General features: G+C 37.9%; 2 protein-coding genes across 2 annotated transcripts in view; both read left to right on the top strand.

The window, feature by feature from the left end:
- The first annotated feature begins 624 nt into the window (after positions 1–624).
- On the top strand, positions 625–8,929 carry LOC137283448 (cleavage and polyadenylation specificity factor subunit 4-like). The gene is made up of 7 exons (XM_067814946.1): positions 625–863; positions 2,004–2,207; positions 2,754–2,849; positions 3,276–3,369; positions 5,210–5,351; positions 6,946–7,017; positions 7,195–8,929. Exons 1-7 carry the CDS (start codon positions 761–763, stop codon positions 7,267–7,269), a joined length of 786 nt encoding a protein of 261 aa, XP_067671047.1. The 5' UTR covers positions 625–760; the 3' UTR covers positions 7,270–8,929.
- A 3,764-nt stretch (positions 8,930–12,693) lies between these two features.
- Positions 12,694–21,255, top strand: part of LOC137283429 (uncharacterized) — a 29,321-nt gene continuing 20,759 nt past the window's right edge. Inside the window, exons 1-2 of the mRNA XM_067814903.1 lie at positions 12,694–12,862; positions 14,499–14,572. Coding sequence (XP_067671004.1) covers positions 12,801–12,862; positions 14,499–14,572 — 136 coding nt within the window. The 5' untranslated portion in view covers positions 12,694–12,800. The remainder of the gene's footprint in view (positions 12,863–14,498; positions 14,573–21,255) is intronic.

The raw sequence follows: 21,255 nt of genomic DNA, 5'->3' as shown, positions 1-21,255 counted from the left end.
TGTCTACCCGGACAACGGAAGGCTGGTAGTTCGATATCGTGGCCTCGTCCTGCTAAAGGCTACTTGTTGTCACCTTGCCTGGGGCTCAGCATTAGGGGATAAACACAAGGACTGGTCGACTCTGAGCCTAAAAAAACCTGTGTCTGAGAAAGATATTTATGTGAAACTGCAACGTGGTATGTAAATGTTGTAGCGAGAACATCGGCATTGGCCCTGGTAAGTATTGTTCTGCAAAAACCTTTCGACGGGGTAGTCTCGTGCTCAAAGCGTTACTTCATCATGTCTGAAAACGGAGTGTTCACATGATCACATTATAATACAACGTGTGAAGCCCTTAACTGCCATTTCTCTACACAACATCTCAGGAACGGAATCGTTTTTTAAAATGGTTAAGCCTGACAATACGAACGCCTCGAGAGAAACTTGATAGTGTGATCGTGATTTTACGACCGCTTCAGTTGGACCAACGTTTTACGCGAGTCAAACCTGTAAACATAACTTTTAATGATATGAAAACTAAAACACAGTGATTCAATGCTCCAACACAGTCGAAGACAACACTTCGGAAAATATTGTAATGCTGACACAGTTCTTGTTCATGAAGAAATATCTGAATTATGTCCGTTTTTGTATACCAATCCGACATTTATAATAACCCACAGAGGCGCTGATCATAAACTTCCGGTGCCACTTGTGCATGTGTTTGAACACTGAGTTATATCTCGTTTTGTTGTTCCCGAAAGAGACATAAATATACAAAATGCAGGAAGTTGTAGCCCCCGTATACAATATAACGTTCGACATAGAAGTTGCTTTAGATCAGCAACTAGGGGCTCTACCGTTGCCTTTCCCTGGCATGGACAGTGAGTGTTTGAGTGATGCCGGCAGGCGCCGGTACAACGTAATTACATGATATGAACAGTACTGCTCACAAATGAAATCTGTTGATAGTGTTATACAAATGTTGACGTGATAATGATAGTGTTTAGATTGATTGATTGATTGTGTGTGTGTGTGCGCGCGCGCGTGTGTTTATGTTCTTATCTTCATCATCTTGTCAGTTTTCATTTGTTTATATGATTATGAATGAAGTTCAAAATTGATGACTCTGGAAACTAAGTGCACATAAATGTCTCTTGCCAAGTAAGGTCACATAATGAACTGATTTAAACACATTTCATTTGCCTGAATTCTCAGTGTTGTCCCTCAACAATGTTTTAGGTACAGTTACAGAACACTGGATACCTAGTGTCCCGTCATCCTAACCTTAACGCAAACCCTAAATCTTACCCTATGCTTAAACTGTACCCCAACCCGAAACCAAACCCTTACCCTAAACCTAACCCTAACCACATGTGAACTCGCTTGCTTTGAAAGATGGCAGAAGGTGTCTGGTATTCTATAGTCCAGCCATATTTTATGCTTTGGGCATGTCATGATGCTTTAGTCCCATGTTTGACTCCAAACATTTGTGAAGGTCCCGTGTTAGAATAGGCCTTCAGCAACCCATGCTTGCCATAAAAGGCGACTGTGCTTGTCGTAAGAGGCGACTAATGGGATTGGGTGGTCAGGCTCGCTGACTTGGTTGACACATGTCATCGCTTCCCAATTGCGCAGATCGATGGTCATGTTGTTCATCACTGGATTGTCTGGTCCAGACTTGATTATTTACAGACCGCCGCCATATGGCTGGAATATTGACGTGTGCAGCGTTAAACTAAACTCACTCACTCACTCACCAAACATTTGTTCTAATCATGGGCCTGTCTTTGTCATTACCAAACCTGTGCATATTGTCGTTTTCACAGGGACTAAATGTCTGCAACCTGCATGGTTTTAGCTTTTCCTACAAAATTATTGTTTGCTCACACGAACTCATCTTGATATCTGTGAAAAGTTGTAACCTATCATGGTGTATAACCACTCTCTTGCATCAGTTAACGAATTTTGTTATTTCACAATGTTTTAAATGACTTTTGATATTATCCATTTATGAATTTCAGAATCTGGGTCAGCAACATGTGTATTTCATCTCCGACATCAGTGCAACAAGGGTACAGCATGTCCATTCCGTCATGTTCGAGGTGACAGAACGGTTGTGTGTAAACATTGGCTGCGTGGACTGTGTAAGAAGGGAGATGACTGTGAGTTCTTGCATGAGTATGACATGTCAAAGATGCCAGAGTGTTATTTCTACTCCAAATTTGGTAAGTAAGGTTTAGGAATAGAAATTAACTCTTTACATGTTGAAAGTGGAATATTCAAAACAATTGCTTATAAGAACCAGTGTTCCTGTTATGTCAGTTTAATGTTTCAGCGGACCAGCAGCCCTAAAGTACATTCAATATTTTTTACTAATATGCTTAAATCATATCAGTATATTGCTGATTTTACGTTAATAGATATACAAGTAAACAATGGAAAATAGAGACACTGACAGACCTACACACTAGAATTCAAACAGTACCAGATCTTTAGACGCTGAGATGTAGTATCTCACTTCTTCATAGATAACCAACAATATGTGATAAACATATTGTTTATTTCCAAGGAGTTTCAGCTTACAACACACTGGAATAAAGACAGTAGATAACGTCACAAAGGATAAACCAGCTTTCCAGCAGGAGATTGTCTCAAACCATACGTCTGTCAGTTAATTCATTTCAATGAGAATTCCTTTGATATTTGCCAGACCTCTTTCTAAAATCTTGTATGTTACATGTAAATTATTAAGGCTGCTATTCTTGTTTCAGGACAGTGTAGTAATAAAGAATGTCCATTTCTTCACATTGATCCTGAAAAGAAGATGAAAGATTGTCCATGGTATGACAGAGGCTTTTGTCGTCATGGTAAGTAATGAGTGTGTGACTTTATGTTTCAACTTAAACCATGCTTTTGATTAACATGCTTAAACTTGGTTTATGGATCAGCTGACTGTGAAAGCTGAAAATTGGAAAATATCACTTAGACTACATTGAGTACTGAGAGATGGCCATGTTACCATGTCCCCGTTACATGGATCTATGCTCATGCTGTTTATCACTGGATTTTCTAGTCCAGATTGGACTGTTTACAGAATACTGCCACTTAGCTGGAATATTGCTAATTGCAGAGTGAAACAGTAAGTAATCAAGTGAATAAATTTTAGAAGCTGAAACCCTTTGCCTAGGCACGCCTCCACTGAGGATCAGAACAAGAAAGAAAAATTCACTGTGTGGGGATATCATGATTTATTGTAAAAGTAAACATTTTCATGCTTTGTCTTTTGTCCACAGGTCCCAACTGCAAGAACAGACATGTGAGGAGACTTATCTGCCAAAGTTATGTCAATGGCTTCTGTATTGAGGGCCCCAGCTGTAAATACCAGCAGTAAGTGGAACTAACATTGATGATACCCAGTGTTTCCATTCTCTGGTGTATACCTAGAATTCGCCGGTAAAATTTGTTGGGGATCGGTAAATTGAAAAGCTAGCCAGACACTGTGTCTGGTAAATAGTCCTGTGTTAAAATAAAAAACTATCATGGGTAAGTGAAATGACAGTCTTGGCTGTGCTTGCACGGTTGCAAAAATTATTATATTTGGGAAATACCCAGGCTAAAAGTAACTCTAAAATGACAGTCTTTGGCACCTTGTGATTGGTCACCGTAATCAGTTTTCTGTTCAGTTGTTATATATGTGGCTTAGAACGTCATGAACCAGAGAAAGATGAAGTTTTTCAGATTGTCTAACCTCATTAACCTCAAGTCAAAATGTTAATGTCATTATTTTGAATTTTTTAGGAAGTCAGTGCTTCAACTTACAGTATGATTATGGGAAATGTCATTCGTGACTGGTAAAAGTTTTGTCCAATGAAAAGTTAAGTCAGCAGTGACACCAATACCAAAGAAAAGAAATGTTTAACATGTGTAAACTGACAATTGTGCTTGGATCAGTAGTGAAGGGATCTTTTGTTAAGTTATATATGGCAGATTTATAGTCATTTTGTTGTTTTTGACATTGTTTTGGGATTTGTCGAATCGCAAGTCAACACTGAACATGAACAAAACCCATTTACAGTCAAAGTTGTCGAAACTGGCATCTGTCCAAACTGACAAGTTGTCAGCACTGGCAAAAAATCTCAGACCCATTTGTGGCTTGTACATTTATCATCAGTTCCTCAATCCGGCACATTGTCTAAGCTGCATAAATTCTTTAGTCCCATAGAGTGCTGGTTTAGACAGTTTCCACTGTATTGTGCCCCAAGAGTGTTCAGATAAGAAAGTTAGCTCTGAAAGTTGTGAAGATGCAATGCCATTGAGAGAGTGGTCAAATATACTTACAGGCATAAGAAATGCAAGTTTTTTTATACAAACAGGAAACAAACTTGGAACCCTAAATTGATATGAGATTTTAGCATATAGTGAAAGGTGAAATTATCAATAATTTTTTACTCGTTTTGGAAGGCCTGAGTTAAAACACATCAATAGAAAGAATCCCCCCAAATGCACCATACCAATGAATATGTGGATATCATGCACATAAGTCTTGTGAAATCGAGCATGCCGGAATTGTCACCACCATTACTGGGTGTAAGACTGCACAAAAGTTGAGTGTATCACTCCTTGTTTTAATTAATGCCATGTTTAACTCAAAGTGAAAGAAACCAGACAGCCATACATTTGGAAGCTGGGGTGTCTGTCCAAAATGTTGTCTGTCATTTCGACGTAAGCATAACCATGATTTGCAGCATTGCATTACTCTTGTGTATGAGAATATATCATATGCTATGTTTGGGAGTACACTTTCTTAGTGAAATACAAATTCTAATTTCTGGTGCTTTTGGGGTTTGAGTCCCATCAGGGATATGCATTGACTGGACAAGTTAGATGTCCGACTCTGAGGTGTTGGTTGGAATCATGGAGGGGACTTGTGTCCTAACCCAACAAAAGTACTAGAATCTGTACTTTACTAAGAAGTCATAATCACAAATACATGTGTAACATATTTTATGAAAGTTGTCTGTCCATTTCAGTTTCCACCAGAACCCAGTGGTTTAGGTCTGAATCCAAGATTCTGATACATTATGATCCGCACTTCTTAGCTTAACGTAATGTCTGTGAACATGTTCACTTCAGCATCCTGAGATCACATGATATACCTGAAAATCTGCTTGAAGCAGCATAAATCTCTTCTGTGAATCTTACAAATTCTGTGTGGTTTGAATTTCAGTCCTAAGTTTGACCTGCCAGTGAGTGACCCAGTCCAGCTGGCCAAGAAGGCCTCTATTGTCTGTCATTTCTGTGGTGAGACAGGTCACAAAGTGCTCAACTGTACCAAGATGCCCAACAATGTCAAGATGGAACAGATCATGGTGAGATTCTACATGCTCAGAAATTGAGTTTTATAAGAGTGCCATAGGGCATCACGTATATAAGTTATTCTGCCTTTGTGAAAGTTAGTGTACCCATGCCATATGTTGATCATTGTGAAAACGAAACATCGCAGCAATTAATCCTATCAGTGTATTGTTAGTAAATCAGTAAACAACATGTAATCGCTGGAAACGTGATAGCTGGATTTCCTGGACACTGTTGTAACTGCAAGAACAGTTTATCTTCATTTGTCCTGGTGTTCATATTGATACATTAAGTTGTTTTCCTCATGATGACATGAGTACTTCATTATTGATTATTGAACTTTCATTTGCCTTGTGTACTTCTCAATGCCTAGGGTTGTCGGGCTAACAGTGTTGCATCCAGGCTTCGTGACTGCAGGATTCCCCCTACTAACGTGCATTTCCTGCAAAAAATCAAAATCTCTGCGTGAGCGGTCACACAATATAAGTGACCATGTAGCTAACATATTATGTCAACTCATGCAACTTTGTAACATGTGTGGGTCTCATGGATGAATTTACATATCTCAAATATATAACCAAGACTGTGAATTGTGTTGATAAACTCTTTCGTTTGTTAAACCAAAACATTTTCATGATTCTGTCTCTTTTCATGACAAATACTTAAAGTGGTTCCTTGACCTGTGTCTATTTGTTGTTTTACATATATTAATGTTCGATATAGTCCATACCTTTACTTCAGCCAATCAGGTGCTGCATTTTAAACAGCTCAGCAACATTTGTAACTTCTTTAGCTTGATGATTTGTTAAAAATCATCACAACTAAAATAGCCTGGCCTACCAAGGGTACACTTCAGAACGGGGTAACGGCATGAAGAACACCAAAGTGCTGTCACACACCTGCAATTAGAATTACACAATGCTGCAATATATTTCTCTTGATAAAACAGCAGTTTCATTTTCCCGATCACTGTCTCAGAATTCATCTAAAAAAGCACCAGTGAATTGTTGGAGTGTGTGCACAGCTAATTGCTATTTCTGACTCTGTATATGAGACAAATACATATGTAACCCATAGATACGCTGACCCACTTCTACCATCAAAATTGTGGGACCGAGGTATAAGGAATTTCCCTATGATGATGCTGTTGTAGCATGGGAAACGAAACAACGGAGATGTTTACTCATGTAAATAGATTATCATTGTTGTGACTGCATCAACATTACAGTAAATACTCACCTTTAATCAATATGTGATACCCCATATGGCAGGAATATTGCAGAGCGAGGCGTGAAACTTCACTCACTCACTCACTCACTCACTCACTCACTCACTCACAGTAAATACTTATCTTTAATCAATATGTGATACCCCCTGGTGGGTGTCAGGTCCCCATCTTTTATGACAGTTAAGGAAGATGTCCCCCTTAATTCCAAATTCCTGGATGCAACACTGGTTAGCTCAGAGGAGAAAGTGTTTGCTTGTCATGCCAAAGGTCATGGTTTCAATGTCACATGGGTACAGTGTGTAAAGCCCATTTCTGATGTCACTGGAAGCCACAGAAAACCAAGCTCGCTCACTCACTCTTATTTTTTGTGATTTACTCAGATGAACCAGCAGATGAATGATGCTTCCATTGGTGATCAACGCCGACCCCTCGATCAGGTCACATGTTATAAGGTGTGTTTTATATTGTTCCATAGAAATTATTGTTACATTTTTATGTTCACCATGCTCACCCTATTACTGATAATTTTTAGCAAGGGTTAAACTTTTTATCGAACTTTGTGCTCTTAAACTTTAGGTAAGTGTGATTTTTTACTCAATCTTACAAAGGCTATATGTTTGATTTTTCAGTGTGGCGAGAAAGGTCACTATGCCAACAAGTGCACCAAAGGTCATCTGGCTTTCCTCAGCTCCAGTGCTACATAATGTGTGTGTTAGTGTGTGTGAGTGTACGTGTGTGTGAGCATGTGTGTGAGCACATGCTGTGAGTGATATACATGCTGTAATTAACTGCTAAGAATGAGGAAGTGAGCTGTGTTGTGTGCCACCTTGAGCTGTATGCCAGTTATATCATAGCATGTTGAAGGAAAACCCAAACTGATGCTGATCTCAAACATTGATCAATTTGCCGAAACCTACAGGTACACATTCAACTGAGAAACCAGTAAATAACGTCACAGCAAATCTTTTATGCTTAAGGGTTGGATTTCCACACAAATTGATCTGAATTGTTAAGAGCAGCCATCTGTTAAGATGATACTCTTCATGTCATCCAGAGGGAGTAGATTGTTTATGTGAAAATGTTGCAGTAAATGTACATGTTTTTCTCTGTGATCTGTGTGGAACGTAGATGCTATCCCTAATGCAAGTGCTGCAACCGAAAGACTGTTTCAAGGAATTTTGAGGAACCCAGTGATATACTCCATATAAAATCATGTAACTTTTTGTTCAGGATACATCTTTATAGCAACAAAAAAACTTTTGAGTGATGTATTCAATATTTGTGGATTTACAAAGCCAGTGACAGTCTCGAATGGCATAGTGAACGAATGAATGAATGAATGAATGAATGAATAAATGACCCAACCCGTGAAGATCCGGGGTTGAATAGGTCTTCAGCAACCCATGCTTGCCACAAAAGGTGACTGAGCTTGTTGTAAGAGGCGACTAACGGGATCCATTGGTGAGACATGCTGACTAGGTTGACACATGTCATTGGTTCCCATTTGTGCAGATCAATGCTCATGCTGTTGATCTCACATTAGTCTGGTCCAGACTCAATTGTAGGTGGAATGTTTCTGAGTATAGCGTAAAAAAATTGCTCACTTCCAAGGAACCAGTCATGATTTTGATTGTATAAGAAGGGAGAACGTAGGTGTGGAAACTGTGTTTTTGGGTGTAGAGTTATATTGAATATGTATTATTATTTTTTTCAACATAAACTACTTTAATTGACTTCCATACAAATAGCAATTAAGAGATAAACAAAACAAAGGGGTGTTGCATACATTGTATTCAGATTGTGGAGGGTAAAGCTTAGGAGCTCAACCCCGTCATCTATGTTGTAAATTTCATTTGTCTTACTTAGCATCATAACACATTTTATGATAGAGAGTACACAGAAGTTTACTTGTGTTAAATGCTTCTTATGTCAAAGAATTGTAACTTGTATATGACATATACTGCAGGAAACAAATAAGGAACACGGGAAAATTGAAGTGTGCCTTTAATATTTTCCAGCTTCCATCACCAGCTTTGAATAGCACTGTTGGAAGAAATCTGAGTAAAAAATAAGGGAACAATGCCATTAGGTGGTGTTCTCTTATTTGTTTCCCTCAGTATATTAGTGGGGAGAGGTTTCAGTGGGTGACATTTTAATAACAGATCGTCAGGACTGTTTCCCAGTTTTTCCCAGCATGAGGGCTTACTTATTTGTAAATATTTATAGCCTTCGTGTGTGAGGTAAGATACAAGTGTGACTTTGAGAGAATGCCTGATTTCTTCACTGTGAATATACATTGTGAGCATGGAATGTATGTTGGTGACATTTTGTTATGAAAATAATAAAACATGTTTAAACAAAAAAGAACAGTTTGTGATGTTTCAGTGCTGTATTTTAAGTGGCAACATGTATAAACAATTACAAGATGTTGGCATAACTGTGATGTCGCTAAAGAAACAGAGGTTCTCTTTTGTTCAGGGGATGGAACACCTCACAACGCATCAGCTCTCAACAGTGTGCTAAATAGTTTTCAAATTTTCCTTCTCAGTCAGGCTAACTGTACCTGAAAGTTACTAGCCCGCAAAATACAATTCACTTGTCCGAAATTATGAATCTAGACACAGGTTTCATCATTAAGCTGCTAATGTGATTTTTATCAGGCCATAATCTTGGATGAATTAAAAATGTATTTCAGTAGATCAGATCAGTGAGAGTGATATATTTACAAAAGGACTCCATGGAAATTCACTAGCCAATTGGGCCAGTGACTGTTAAGATTTACTGGTCTGACTGTTCAGATTTACTGGCCCGACTGTATTTTTACTAGCCTGAGGCTAGTGGGCAAGTGGCTGTTTTGCACACTGGCTTCCTGTAATGCATTTAAACATATCTTAGGGAACTAAGTTTGATACACATCATCTTAGAAGCTTGTGCCTTGATGTGTCCTACTGGACATCTTATTAAACATTAAGCAAAAACAGAGCCTCCTTTCACAAAGCACTGTGGTGATCGTAAGTCACTGAGGTAACCTTTCAGAAATGTTAAAGAATGGGAGTTAAGGTTAACCGGTATAAAGGTTGCTTCGTGAGAGGAGCCCCAGGTGACTCGTTTAAGTCCAAAATTATTCAAACTGGTGGTAAGATATCTTGAACAGTGCGTGAATAACTGTGGTACCTCACCACATCATATGTAGTCATCTGTTTAAATGTCAACAAAGCCGACCACCAAAACAATGTATTGCAGAATTTTCTTCACGCGCCGTTTCCACGTCAGCAGACATACTTAAGGGACAATACACAGATTAAAAGAGTCTCTGACACATAACAACATGCACACGTCCGAATATAGTTTCTTATAACGTATTGAAAACAGGTATGTTTTGAGTGTCAAACTGCACGGCAATGAAATCCACAAGGTTTAGGTTGGATATGAAAAAGTCCGGTTTCCAAAAGTCTTAAGCCTGAAGTTTGGCACAGACGCAAAACGTTGTTATTCAAACATTGCCGGCACGAATCAGAAGACCGAAAGCTTAAAGTCTAATCACTTGATGATGCCACCATATGGAGTTCCAGGTTCATGATCAGGTCCCTCGGTCTTCCATCTGAAAGTGGCACTGGGTCAGTTGTTACTTCAAAAAGTCAGTATCGGTCATGGTACCGGTCAGTACTTTGTCAGCGGCAGCACAAAGTTGACAAGGCGCCTAAGATGGCAACACGAAATGGTTCATGATGTCAGTCCACGCCTGCACCTTGTCAAATGGGCCAACATTACCGATTGGTTCAGGAGAGCCGTCCTCGATAATCTCCAGGGTATACGATAAATCTCCACAAACGATTTATCATAACCTATACCCTGGCAAATTATCGAGGTTGTCAATGCAGGTTTATTCGTGAAAGGAGCACCTGGGACCGCGTTTCTCAAAGCGACCATAGCGCTACCTCTTACACTTAACCATACAGTTACGACAGTCGTAGAGTTACCATCGCTTTCTGAAGCTGGACACTGGGCCCAGAACCTCAGATGTCTGGACCGCTCCAGGCGTGTCAGCTCAAGGAATTGGTATCACGGGACTTATAGGTATCACAAGATGCCATGACCGGATGTTTCCTTCGGAATCTGTACTACAAACAAAAAGTATGGGACCACCCTAATACTAGTATTTGATAGTCCTGTATAAACTAAAACGTGGTGATGCTATTTATACCCTAAGGTAAGTGCAATTTTTTGTGGACTTAATGGGCACTTTAAACGTCATGTTAGAGCTTGCAGTGATGGAACTGATTCAATATTCGTTGAGTTTGAGTGAAATAAAACGTTGTCAAAACAACGAAGCACAAGGGTGCTGAAACACACCAGCACCATACTTGATTCCAACGCCCAAACACTAATGCATGTAGACGGCAGATTTCCCATGTAGTTTGCGGCAACGTTTCCTTTAAAAGACGCTACCGACAGCATTGAAGCCTCGCAACTTCTTCACCATTCCACAACGCAGGCCGTCACGCGAACCATGGTTACAGGATGGCGAACCATAAGAAGTGTTGCTCACCCTCTTCACAGATTGAGTGACAGGTTCCAGGCCTCTGCTAAAGTAAAGGACAGGTCTCGCTCTGCTTGGAAGACCAAGAGAAAAAAACAAACAAAGGTAGATGACTGAGTTTTCCAAACTTTTCGGCACCGAGTCACAACTGTCAGTGCCCAGTTGCCACAAGCTGCATGGGGAGTATGTGTTCCAGATGCGCTAGGCTGTTGGGTTTGGGTTTTCCGAATCAAACATGGTGCTTCACTCAAACTCAAACTCGTTCAGTATCGCAGCTACATGACGACTGTCTGTAAATAATGGAGTTGGGCCAGACAATCCAGTGATCGACAGCATGAGTATCGATCTGAGCGAATGGAATACGATGGCATGCGTCAACCATGTCATAGTGTCTGACTATCTAATTCCTTTTACGACAAGCATGGGTTGCCGAAGATCGATTCCAACCCGGATCTTCACGGGTTTCAATGTCATGACTTCACGGTCCATCTTTTACGCTGCAGTCTTCCTGCGGCGACGGCGGGTAGCCAGCCCACGTTTGAAAGTAGATTTTGTCTTACCTTCTTCACTTTTACGACTTCGGTAATAAACAGAATATTATATTCGTGGCCATAACTTACCATGTTTACGACACTCGTGCTTACATATCGGTATATCCCTCGCTCTCGCTCGGGAAATACGAAAATTTAGGCGCTCGTGTCGTAAACATAGTGTGATACGGGAACTCATATAATATCCTCTATGTGTCAGGATCAAGTAGGAACAATTAGGATTGTTAATCTGTCCTCTTACCATATATTTATTAAAACGAAAGACACTAACGGCTTAAATATCCTGAAATGTTTATTCCGTTGGCTCAGAAACCTGCAGACACCCCTCCTCATCAGATTCATACTTTTATTGGAAAGCAACTGTTGAAATGCCCCCTTCTGTTGATGACCAAAGCAGATATACGTCGAACTTGTCAAACCAGGATGTGGGTCAGTGACATGCAGTCTTTTTAACGAATATCGTAAATATTATTACTATATTATATAATATATATTAAATAGTATTACACACATGATCTTTATGGTCCATTATTACGCTATCCTGTTGAGCTACTCTCAATCAGGGCCCCGTTCCTCAAAGCGATCGTCAAAGAGGCGTAAAACCTTACTCAGCTAGTCAGTGAGTCTGGCACGGGAACAAAACCGAAGTTGAATCAGAGCCCCATGTGAGTGAGTGAGTGAGTGAGTGAGTGAGTGAGTGAGTGGGTGGGTGGGTGAGTGAGTGAGTGAGTGAGTGAGTGAGTGAGTGAGTGAGTGAGTGAGTGAGTGAGTGAGTGAGTGAGTGAGTGAGTGAGTGAGTGAGTGAGAGAGAGAGTTTTGCGCAACCTTTTAGCAAAAGTCCCGTATCACGGCAGAGGTCACCAGAAACCATCTTCACACATTGTACCTGAAATAAGTTATCACTTCAATGACATAAAGACACTTATAAAACAATGGGGTAATTGCCAAGATGAGTAGATATGTGTAAATTATTTGGGGAGCATGAATCATATTTCGTTTATGGAAGCGGCAGACTTTTCGAGAAACCTTTCATGTTTACTTCCTACTTCGTGAAAACCTAATGTGCGTTTCATGGTTGACATGATAGGGTCACTGGCATAGCTGTCATGCCACGTTCGGATCATATTCTTAAGTTCATGACATCATGAACGAAATTCTATTGAGGACACATAAAGGGGAATATTTACCTGGAGAAGATGTATTTGGGTACGTTATTTATGAATATTTTATTGATGATGGTTCGTATGTCTATCGCATAATGCATGGCATATAGTGTGTATGTAAACTAATGTCGTTATTCGCGTCATGATGATCAAACACATTCTCTGTCATCAGAGAGCTGTGTACTGTCTGTCTTGTAATTCTGTAGATTTAAATGATGTTAAAAAATAACACAATTCATTCACGAATAGATAAAAGCCTAAATAAGAACCACCTTTTGAAGTCTAGGTCACTGGCGTAATGCATAGTCATTTTTACAAACATTGAAAATATTGAACCGGATGAAGGGGCAAGGGTAAAGTCAGAAACGTTGTGTATGCAAAAAAGAATAAGCTGACATCCATAAGATTTTGTGTTATACTTGAATACCAACTTATATATATGCCTTTTAAAGAGCCTCAGTTGAAATATTGTGAATTCATTTGACAAAGTTCTAATAAACAAACAATCAAAGATAGTTGATGTAAACAGGAAAAACATATGAAGTTTCAGTGGAAACAAATTCGAACACGTTTTCTCCATGAACTATTTTGTGGAAGGTAATCAATTGATGTAATATGTACCAGGTTATTTGTCAGCAAAATATACTAATTGTACCTCATGTAGACATGATATTTTGTTTTTGTAATAAGTCATCATTAATGTATCTGTTTCCCAACTACCATACCGAGATAAATTCTGCCAACAGTTTGTCTGAAAAAGTGCTCGTTTAGCAAAGTAATCTGTGAAGGAGTGAGTCATAATCTGAATGAAGAATGTATGTTTCCTTCTCAACTACCATTACGTTGTATTATATCATAGAAATTCTTGTCATCTTTAGGTAAACTTTAACTAGTTTATATGAATTATGCAGTGAGTTAATGTAGCAAACTTAAAGAAGTCATGACAAACAGAAATAATGAATGGACAACTATTTTAAGAATGCTGAAGGAGAGGAAGAAGAAGGGGCCCTGCCTCGCACACATGACAATACTCAACAAAATATCAAAATCTGGTGTCGAACCACAAGGATGCAATTTGTTGTTGACAAAATGGTGGGAATTGTTAAAGTTTGTGAGCAGATTTGAGTTAGAATTAATCTTCAGTATCCCATGCTTGTTGAAAGAGGCAACTAATGGGATTGGGTGGTCAGGCTTACCGAAATATTTGACTCATGTCATCCCACTCCAGTTGCATAGATTGATGTTCATGCTGTTGATCACTGGTTTGTCTGGTCAAGATTCGATTATTTATGATTATTTGACTGCTGCTGCCTTATGGCTGGAATATTGCTGAGTGCAAAAAAACCCCCAAACAAACCAAACTAAAAACTTGTTATAAATCTTATGACAAGTATAGTTATTGAATGTTAAATTTGTTCATTTTTCATGTCAGCCAACATTTTGTCTTGAAACAAATGATAAGTTTAAAATGCCAGTAAATGTTTCTCCTGATGACATGACAACTTTTATCTTCGTAAATATCTTCATTAAGTATTAATACGGTGCATAACAAAAATGAGTAAACAGGGAAAAAACAACACTTTATTATAGATTATTTGATTTAAACGGTGTAGAAAAAGAACAACTTGTTGCACTGATATGCTGGTAATGGCTTCATGGTATTGTCTTCAATGTTTCAGTGTAGTGTATCTGAGGATTGATGACCCTACGGCAGGACGTGGCATCAAGCTTATATTCAAAGGATACGAACATTGTAAGTAATCACTTGCATATTTACTGAGTGAGTGAGTGAGTGAGTGAGTTTAGTTTCACGCTGCTTTTAGCAATATTTTTTTTTGCTGTGACAAATGTTTTTGTCTTTTATTAAATACAAAGCTGTTCTAAATACTGCTTTCATGAAAACTTAGAGAGTGGTTACATAATTAATTCATCGCTCTGAACATGAAGTACAGTGTATGACTGTGTATGAAGACACAGTCAATTGGTTATAGATTTTCCAAGGCTTATTAGCAGTATACTAACATTATTGTAGCAGGGACACCAGAAATGGGCTTCACACATTGTACCCATGTGGGGAATTGAACCCAGGTCTTCAGTGCAGTGAGTTAACACTTTAACCACTAAGCTACCCTATCAACTTCATACCTAGTGATGCTGTATCGTAAATACTATTTTTTATTTAAGTCTTATATTTCCCATTTTCATTTGGTCCAAAAAGAACATGTACAATGATACATATAAAATTACATAACACTATTGCGGTGCATGGTTGCATGGCATATTATAAGTGTGGCTATTGTTGTTATTATTTTGATGTACAAATAGTGCTAGGTACATACAACATGTAGCACATGTTGGTTAATAATAATGTACAACAGATGGCGCACAAAAGGGTTACACAAACAATATGTCATCAATAAACAACAAACAATGCCAGCTGTTTTAATTGGGAAAGATGACATTTTTTACTGTAATTGCTGTCAGTCTGTCTCCATGACACTGGTCAGATAAAGATCTGAAAACAAGGATTTCAGAGTAATGTTTACTAACAGAAGTTTGTCTATTAGAAACTGTGAAAACAGTTTGCAAACCATGTTTTGGAATTTGACAAACTGTCAGTGAAACAATTTGTTTCTATTCTCACCACACTTTTAGCCAATAATCATGGTGTAAATTGAAATTCAGTGCATTGTTTCTAGACATGTGTTTGTTGCTTATAAACTTACATTAAATAAAAACATTTAATCGGATATTGCTTAGTGAGACCATGGTTTCTACTTATGGGTTCATCTGCTACAAAACAGTCTTTTAAACTCCTTTGAGAGGTCTTTGATTTATGGGAAAAATAGTTTTATGGAAGCTTTTTAACATGATTTAAAGAATAATAATTCTTTTTTAAATTCATGAATTAGATATCAGTGAGAGTGACAGTTGTGAAAAAAACCCATTAATATGGCTGAATATTATTAATACCAAAACAAGAAAGCATTGTGATGCAAGAATATTGATAAATGAAACAATGTTCCTGAAATTAATGAACAAATTAATGTCTTGTTTTGTTATATTTTTAAGAGTGAAATTCTGTAAATATTGATGAAAATAAAAATGGTATTTTCACTGAGTAGAATAGCATGTTATTTTACTGAGTAGAATATCACTTTTGCAGACTTACTCGATGTCTCGATCATTTACAAACAATGATGAAAATATAATAAATAGAATATTTTGTTAATGTTGTCAAATAACATGTATATTTCATCTCGTGTCTCGGGGTCTGACAAAGCTGATATGTTCGTTGTCTGGCAAAGCTGATATGTTCACTCGTGGCAGCGCCACTCGTGAACATATCAGCTTGTCAGACCACTCGATGAAATATACATGTTTTTTGACAATATTAACAAAATATTCTATTTATTATATTTTTATTTGTGAGAAAGTTGTAATGGTATTTAGTTGTGTTGTGTGTCACATTCCATGATCAATGTTATCTTACGTGCCAGATATATTTCACTGCTCACTAGTAATGTGAAATGTGTTGATTTCGTAAGCACAAATCAGAGTTTACAGTGTTTCAGCCATTTTGACATAAAATATTTTGGATGTGTTTCAAGTAGTATTCAGTTTTATCTATAAAAAACTGTACTTAGGGGTGAAAACGTGTATATATATAGGGGTGAAAATATGTTTAGGAGTTTGGGATGCATACATGTACAGATTTAGGGGTGCAAGCATGTACAGATTTAGGGTACAATCATGTACAGGTTTAGGGATGCAAACATGAACACATTTAGGGAACCAACATGCACAGATTTGGGTGACCAGCATGTATAGATTTAGGGTACCAGTATGTACAGATTTAGGAAACCAGCATGTACAGGTTTAGGGAACCAGCATGTACAGATTTAGGGTACCGGCATGTACAGATTTAGGGAACAGGTATGTACAGATTTAGGGTAGCTGCATGTACAGATTTAGGGAACCAGCTTGTACAGATTTAGGGTACCAGCATGTGCAGATTTAGGGTACCAGCATGTACAGATTCATGCTCTGGAATAAGCAGAAACCAGTAACGCAATAAGGCTAACATTGCTTCTTCCACGTAGCTCTGTCAGTAAGCATGAACTGTCCAGAATTGTTTTCCTGGTCTTTGGTTTGTCACAACTGACATCCAAAACTTCCTTCCTCATCCCTGTGTTGAAGAGTGCTTCTCACTGGGGCTCAGTATTGTGACACACACTGACAATCTGTGTTGGACCATGTTTACTGCTTTTTGATCTCACATTTGTAGTGTTGTGATGAATGCGATCTGTTTCTGACATATAGTTGGTGAACATGTAGTGTGTGTACATCATGGCTACCTGTTACAAGCTTGTACAGGAACATTTTGCTATTTTTCACGACAGTCAGTATTTGTTTTTCTTTTGTATGTTGGGTAACATGTGTGATGAATTGCCAGTCAAATTCTGAATGAGATATTGAATATGCTGTGATGATTGTAAATCACATGTTGTTCAGAAGTTAACAAGTTGACAGACAGACAGACAGACAGGCAGACAGACAGTTTTATTGAAAAAAGGCCACTGGCTCATAATACAGTCAAATGCATGGTCACACATCACTTGAATGGTACACATGGAATTATGAAAATGTTCTGCACTTGATTCTGATTTGTACATAATATAAAAAATATCCTAACAGTTTGCATTTTTATCAACATAGGCAGATTGCATAATATTTATACAGCTGTTGGTGGTAGGAGGTTGATTCAAATATTTCACGATATATTTTTCTGGAACAACAGAAAAACATTCTCAAATGTTCAAAATATGCCAGTCATCTTTAGCAACATGAATACCTTTTGGATGTAAAAAACCCTAAAATCTTTCAGTAGAGATAATATTTATATATGTACAAATCTCTATTCATAAATTTTAAGTTTCCACCTTGGAATTTTGGAGTTCAGAGCTCAAATTTAAACAAATTTAAGTATTTTTCTACTTCTAATAGGGTTTTAGACTGAAGGAGATAGAAAAATGTGAATTATGTGAATTTTCATATTAGAAGTATACCAGAATTGCTGTAAATTATCAGAATTTAAAGGCTTGCAAAAAAGTTGCCATCATGTACAGATTCAGGGTTCTAGTATTTACAGGTTAAAGGTACCACTATGTACCAGGGCTACTCAAAAACTGGTTTACCATTATTTACTTGTTCAGACATGAAAATGATGTGTGTTGGGATACGTTGATCGAAAACTGTTACTTTGACATGTATTTGGAAAACTTTTGCAACACTCTGACCTTCCAAAATCTTTGGACATTCCTGTTTTTAACACACACTATGGTGTGGTGATGATGATGATGGTGATGGTTGATGATGGTGATGATTGTTGTGATAAATAATGATTGTGGTGGGAATAATCGTGGTGAAAATTACATTTAACAGGATTATTATTAAGTTTGGTTTGTTGCGTTCTTAATATTTGTTGAACTGTTTCTCAGTGTTTCATATCTGAATGTTTTAAGTACTGTTTATTAATGATCAGTGATGTCTCATATGTCAAGTTGCTGCCTAAAATCTCAAGGCATATTTTGAGAGTGGAGAAGACAGTTCAAACTAGTAGCCACTCTGTTGATGTTAAATTGTTCTTTTCCTTGTTTTATTTGAGCCAATACGGAGGTTTCGAGTTATCAAATAGGTTGCGCAACAAACCGGAAGGTGGGGCTGTTTCTAGTGTCGCAATGGCGGGTAATTCAAAATCTATCGATTCGATGCTGAATCCAGAATTACGATCCTTTCTAAAGGCAAGGGGTATGACCGTTTCAAATTACACCTTGACACAGCTGCTTGAGTTGACGAATAAGGCAGCTGAACTTGCGACTCCCAATGATACGTCTTCGTTCCTTGCGGAGAGAAGTAGGGTTGTTGTTGACAACGAAAAAGTGACATTTCCCGCAGTTGTGTCGCCCGAACTGAAATCGTGGACCGATAACCTGACTTTGCTGCCGATGTTCTGTCAAGCTGACATCCTAGTTTACTTGCTAGGGCGGGCAAGTTGGAGCAAAGAGAGACTGAAGTGGTTCAGGAAGGAGAAGGGCTACCGACTACATACCGATGGCCATGTCCATGTTGTTGAGCTTCATAGTTTGTCACATGATCATAAATATGTTCGAGCCCAGTGCACCCGTGAGACATCACAGTCTGAGAAACCCTACTTAACCTGGTGTCTGCTGGAGAGGGGAAATGCTTGTATTGTGTCAGCAGGATGTGACTGTACAGGGTAAGTATTATTATTATCTGTATTTTCCTACTAAGCAGTTTCCTATGTGTAGTCTTGCCATAGTCAGTTGAATTATGTCTAGTGAGGTATCAAAAAATCAAAGCATGTTTATGAGCGTTTTCAGAAATTCAAAATATTTATTAAATAAGCTTTATTCCATATTTTTTCAGTGATGACGGTGCTTGTAAGCATGTTGTTGCCCTGTTCTTCAGCTTAGTGGACTGGTCTGAAAGACGTGGACAGGAATACAGAGACCTGCACCGATGTCAAGTGTGTTTGGGACAATGCTAGGAAACAGTTTTTACCACTTAAACTAGCTGAAATTAATTCTTCACTACTCCACACAGATACAATCAACAATTATCGTCCAAGGAAAGGAATGAATGTTATTTTGATGTCCAGAATGCATTGCATGAATTAATTAAGGACACTGATTGTCAAATGAATGAAGTCTTGGATAATGACCAGGGTCAAGTTGCCTCTTCACTTCCCAAATCTATGCTTGAAATAGGCTTTGAATATAAAAATAACACAATTTCACCCCCAAGTTTCATTGATTATGTTAAGCTTAACATGACAAGCAGTAATTGTGAAGAAATTAATTCACTTTCTTAAGGTCAGTCAGATAATGAAAACTGGTTTAAGTATCGATGTGGTCGACTGACTGCATCTGTCGTTCCAAATGTATTAATTTACAGTCAAAATAAAAGTGACAATTACATAGTAAAGCAGGTCATGTCTGAGTATACAAGTTGGTCTGATGTTAGTAGTACTTGTGCCTCTTCAACATTAGCACCAGCAATGTATGGTAAAGAGTGTGAAGTCCTTGCCCGTGAATTGTATGAGTATAAACAAAAAAACAGACCATGTTGGCCTGAATGTTTATGTTCCAGGACTATTAGTAAATGAAAGCATGCCTCATCTTGGTGCCAGCCCTGATGGTGTTGTACATTGTAAATGTTGTGGTAAGGGCCTTTTAGAGGTTAAATCTACTTACAAATACAAAAATTGCAGTATTGAGGAAATTTGTTCTGAGAATTACAGTGTGTATAAAACTGAAAGTGGAGTGATAAAGCTGAGTAAGTCTTCACCTTGGTACAAGCAAATACAGTGCCAAATAGTTGCAAATGTTCACTGGTGTGATTTTGTTCTCTATGTTGAAGGTACCATAAAAACTGGAAAGCATTTGATATATATTGATAGAATTTATTTTGACAAAATGGAATGGAAAAAAGATTTCCAGTCAATAACCTCTTTCTATGAATCATTCATTGTTCCTAAACTGCTGTCTTAGATTGATCTGCTTTTGTAGCCCTACAAATTATTGACACGTGAAGTGTATGTGAGAAGTGTTAAAGGTTACTTAGACATGCAGATACAGATTGTCTCATCCCAGTGTCATTTGAAGTGGATGATCATAACAAAACTCAGGTATCAACAAATACTGACTTGTATTAATTGAAATACTTACTTACTTACTGGCATACATAATAGTATGTAAAATTGAGAAACAAGATCTTATGGAACGTAAATTGAAGTTTATTTCTGTAAATTTGTTCCCCTAGTATTATTCAGAACAGTGCTTGTGATGTCAGTATCTATTACTGTCAAGGGCATGTACATGAAAAAGTAATAAATAATATTACTATTGTTGTCATCATGTATTAAAATGACTCCAGGTAATACTGTACATACGTTGTGTATAGACCTATTGGTGTAATTATGCTTTTACTACAACACAAATGTACTTTTAAGTTAAATGGGGATAACTGTTATGTAAACAGTTTACAATCTGTTTACTGTCTGTCAAGTACCTTGTAAATACCATGAGGCACTTGATTATAAACATCAACTTTACACTTAGTAACAAGTTTTCTACCTAGCACTACAAATGTATTTTAAGTACAGTTAAACCCCGTTGTGTCGAACTCGTCGGGTCCAAGGGGAAAGTTCGACTTATCCGAGTGTTCGACACATCCGTCAGCATTGAAAAGACCAAGAACCAACAAGACCACGCTGCTTAACACATCGTTATTTTGCAGTAGGATACACAAACGAACAATATATCTTTGCAATAAACATTTACGGCATGATTGATCTTTAAATTACAACATGTACAAATGTAAATCAATTCAATCACTTTATTCGTCATGGAA

The sequence above is a fragment of the Haliotis asinina genome, chromosome 5 (assembly GCF_037392515.1).
Source record: "Haliotis asinina isolate JCU_RB_2024 chromosome 5, JCU_Hal_asi_v2, whole genome shotgun sequence".
Taxonomy (NCBI): domain Eukaryota; kingdom Metazoa; phylum Mollusca; class Gastropoda; order Lepetellida; family Haliotidae; genus Haliotis; species Haliotis asinina.
Note: the sequence above shows the minus strand (reverse complement) of the source record. Positions and strands in the feature narration are given on the sequence as shown.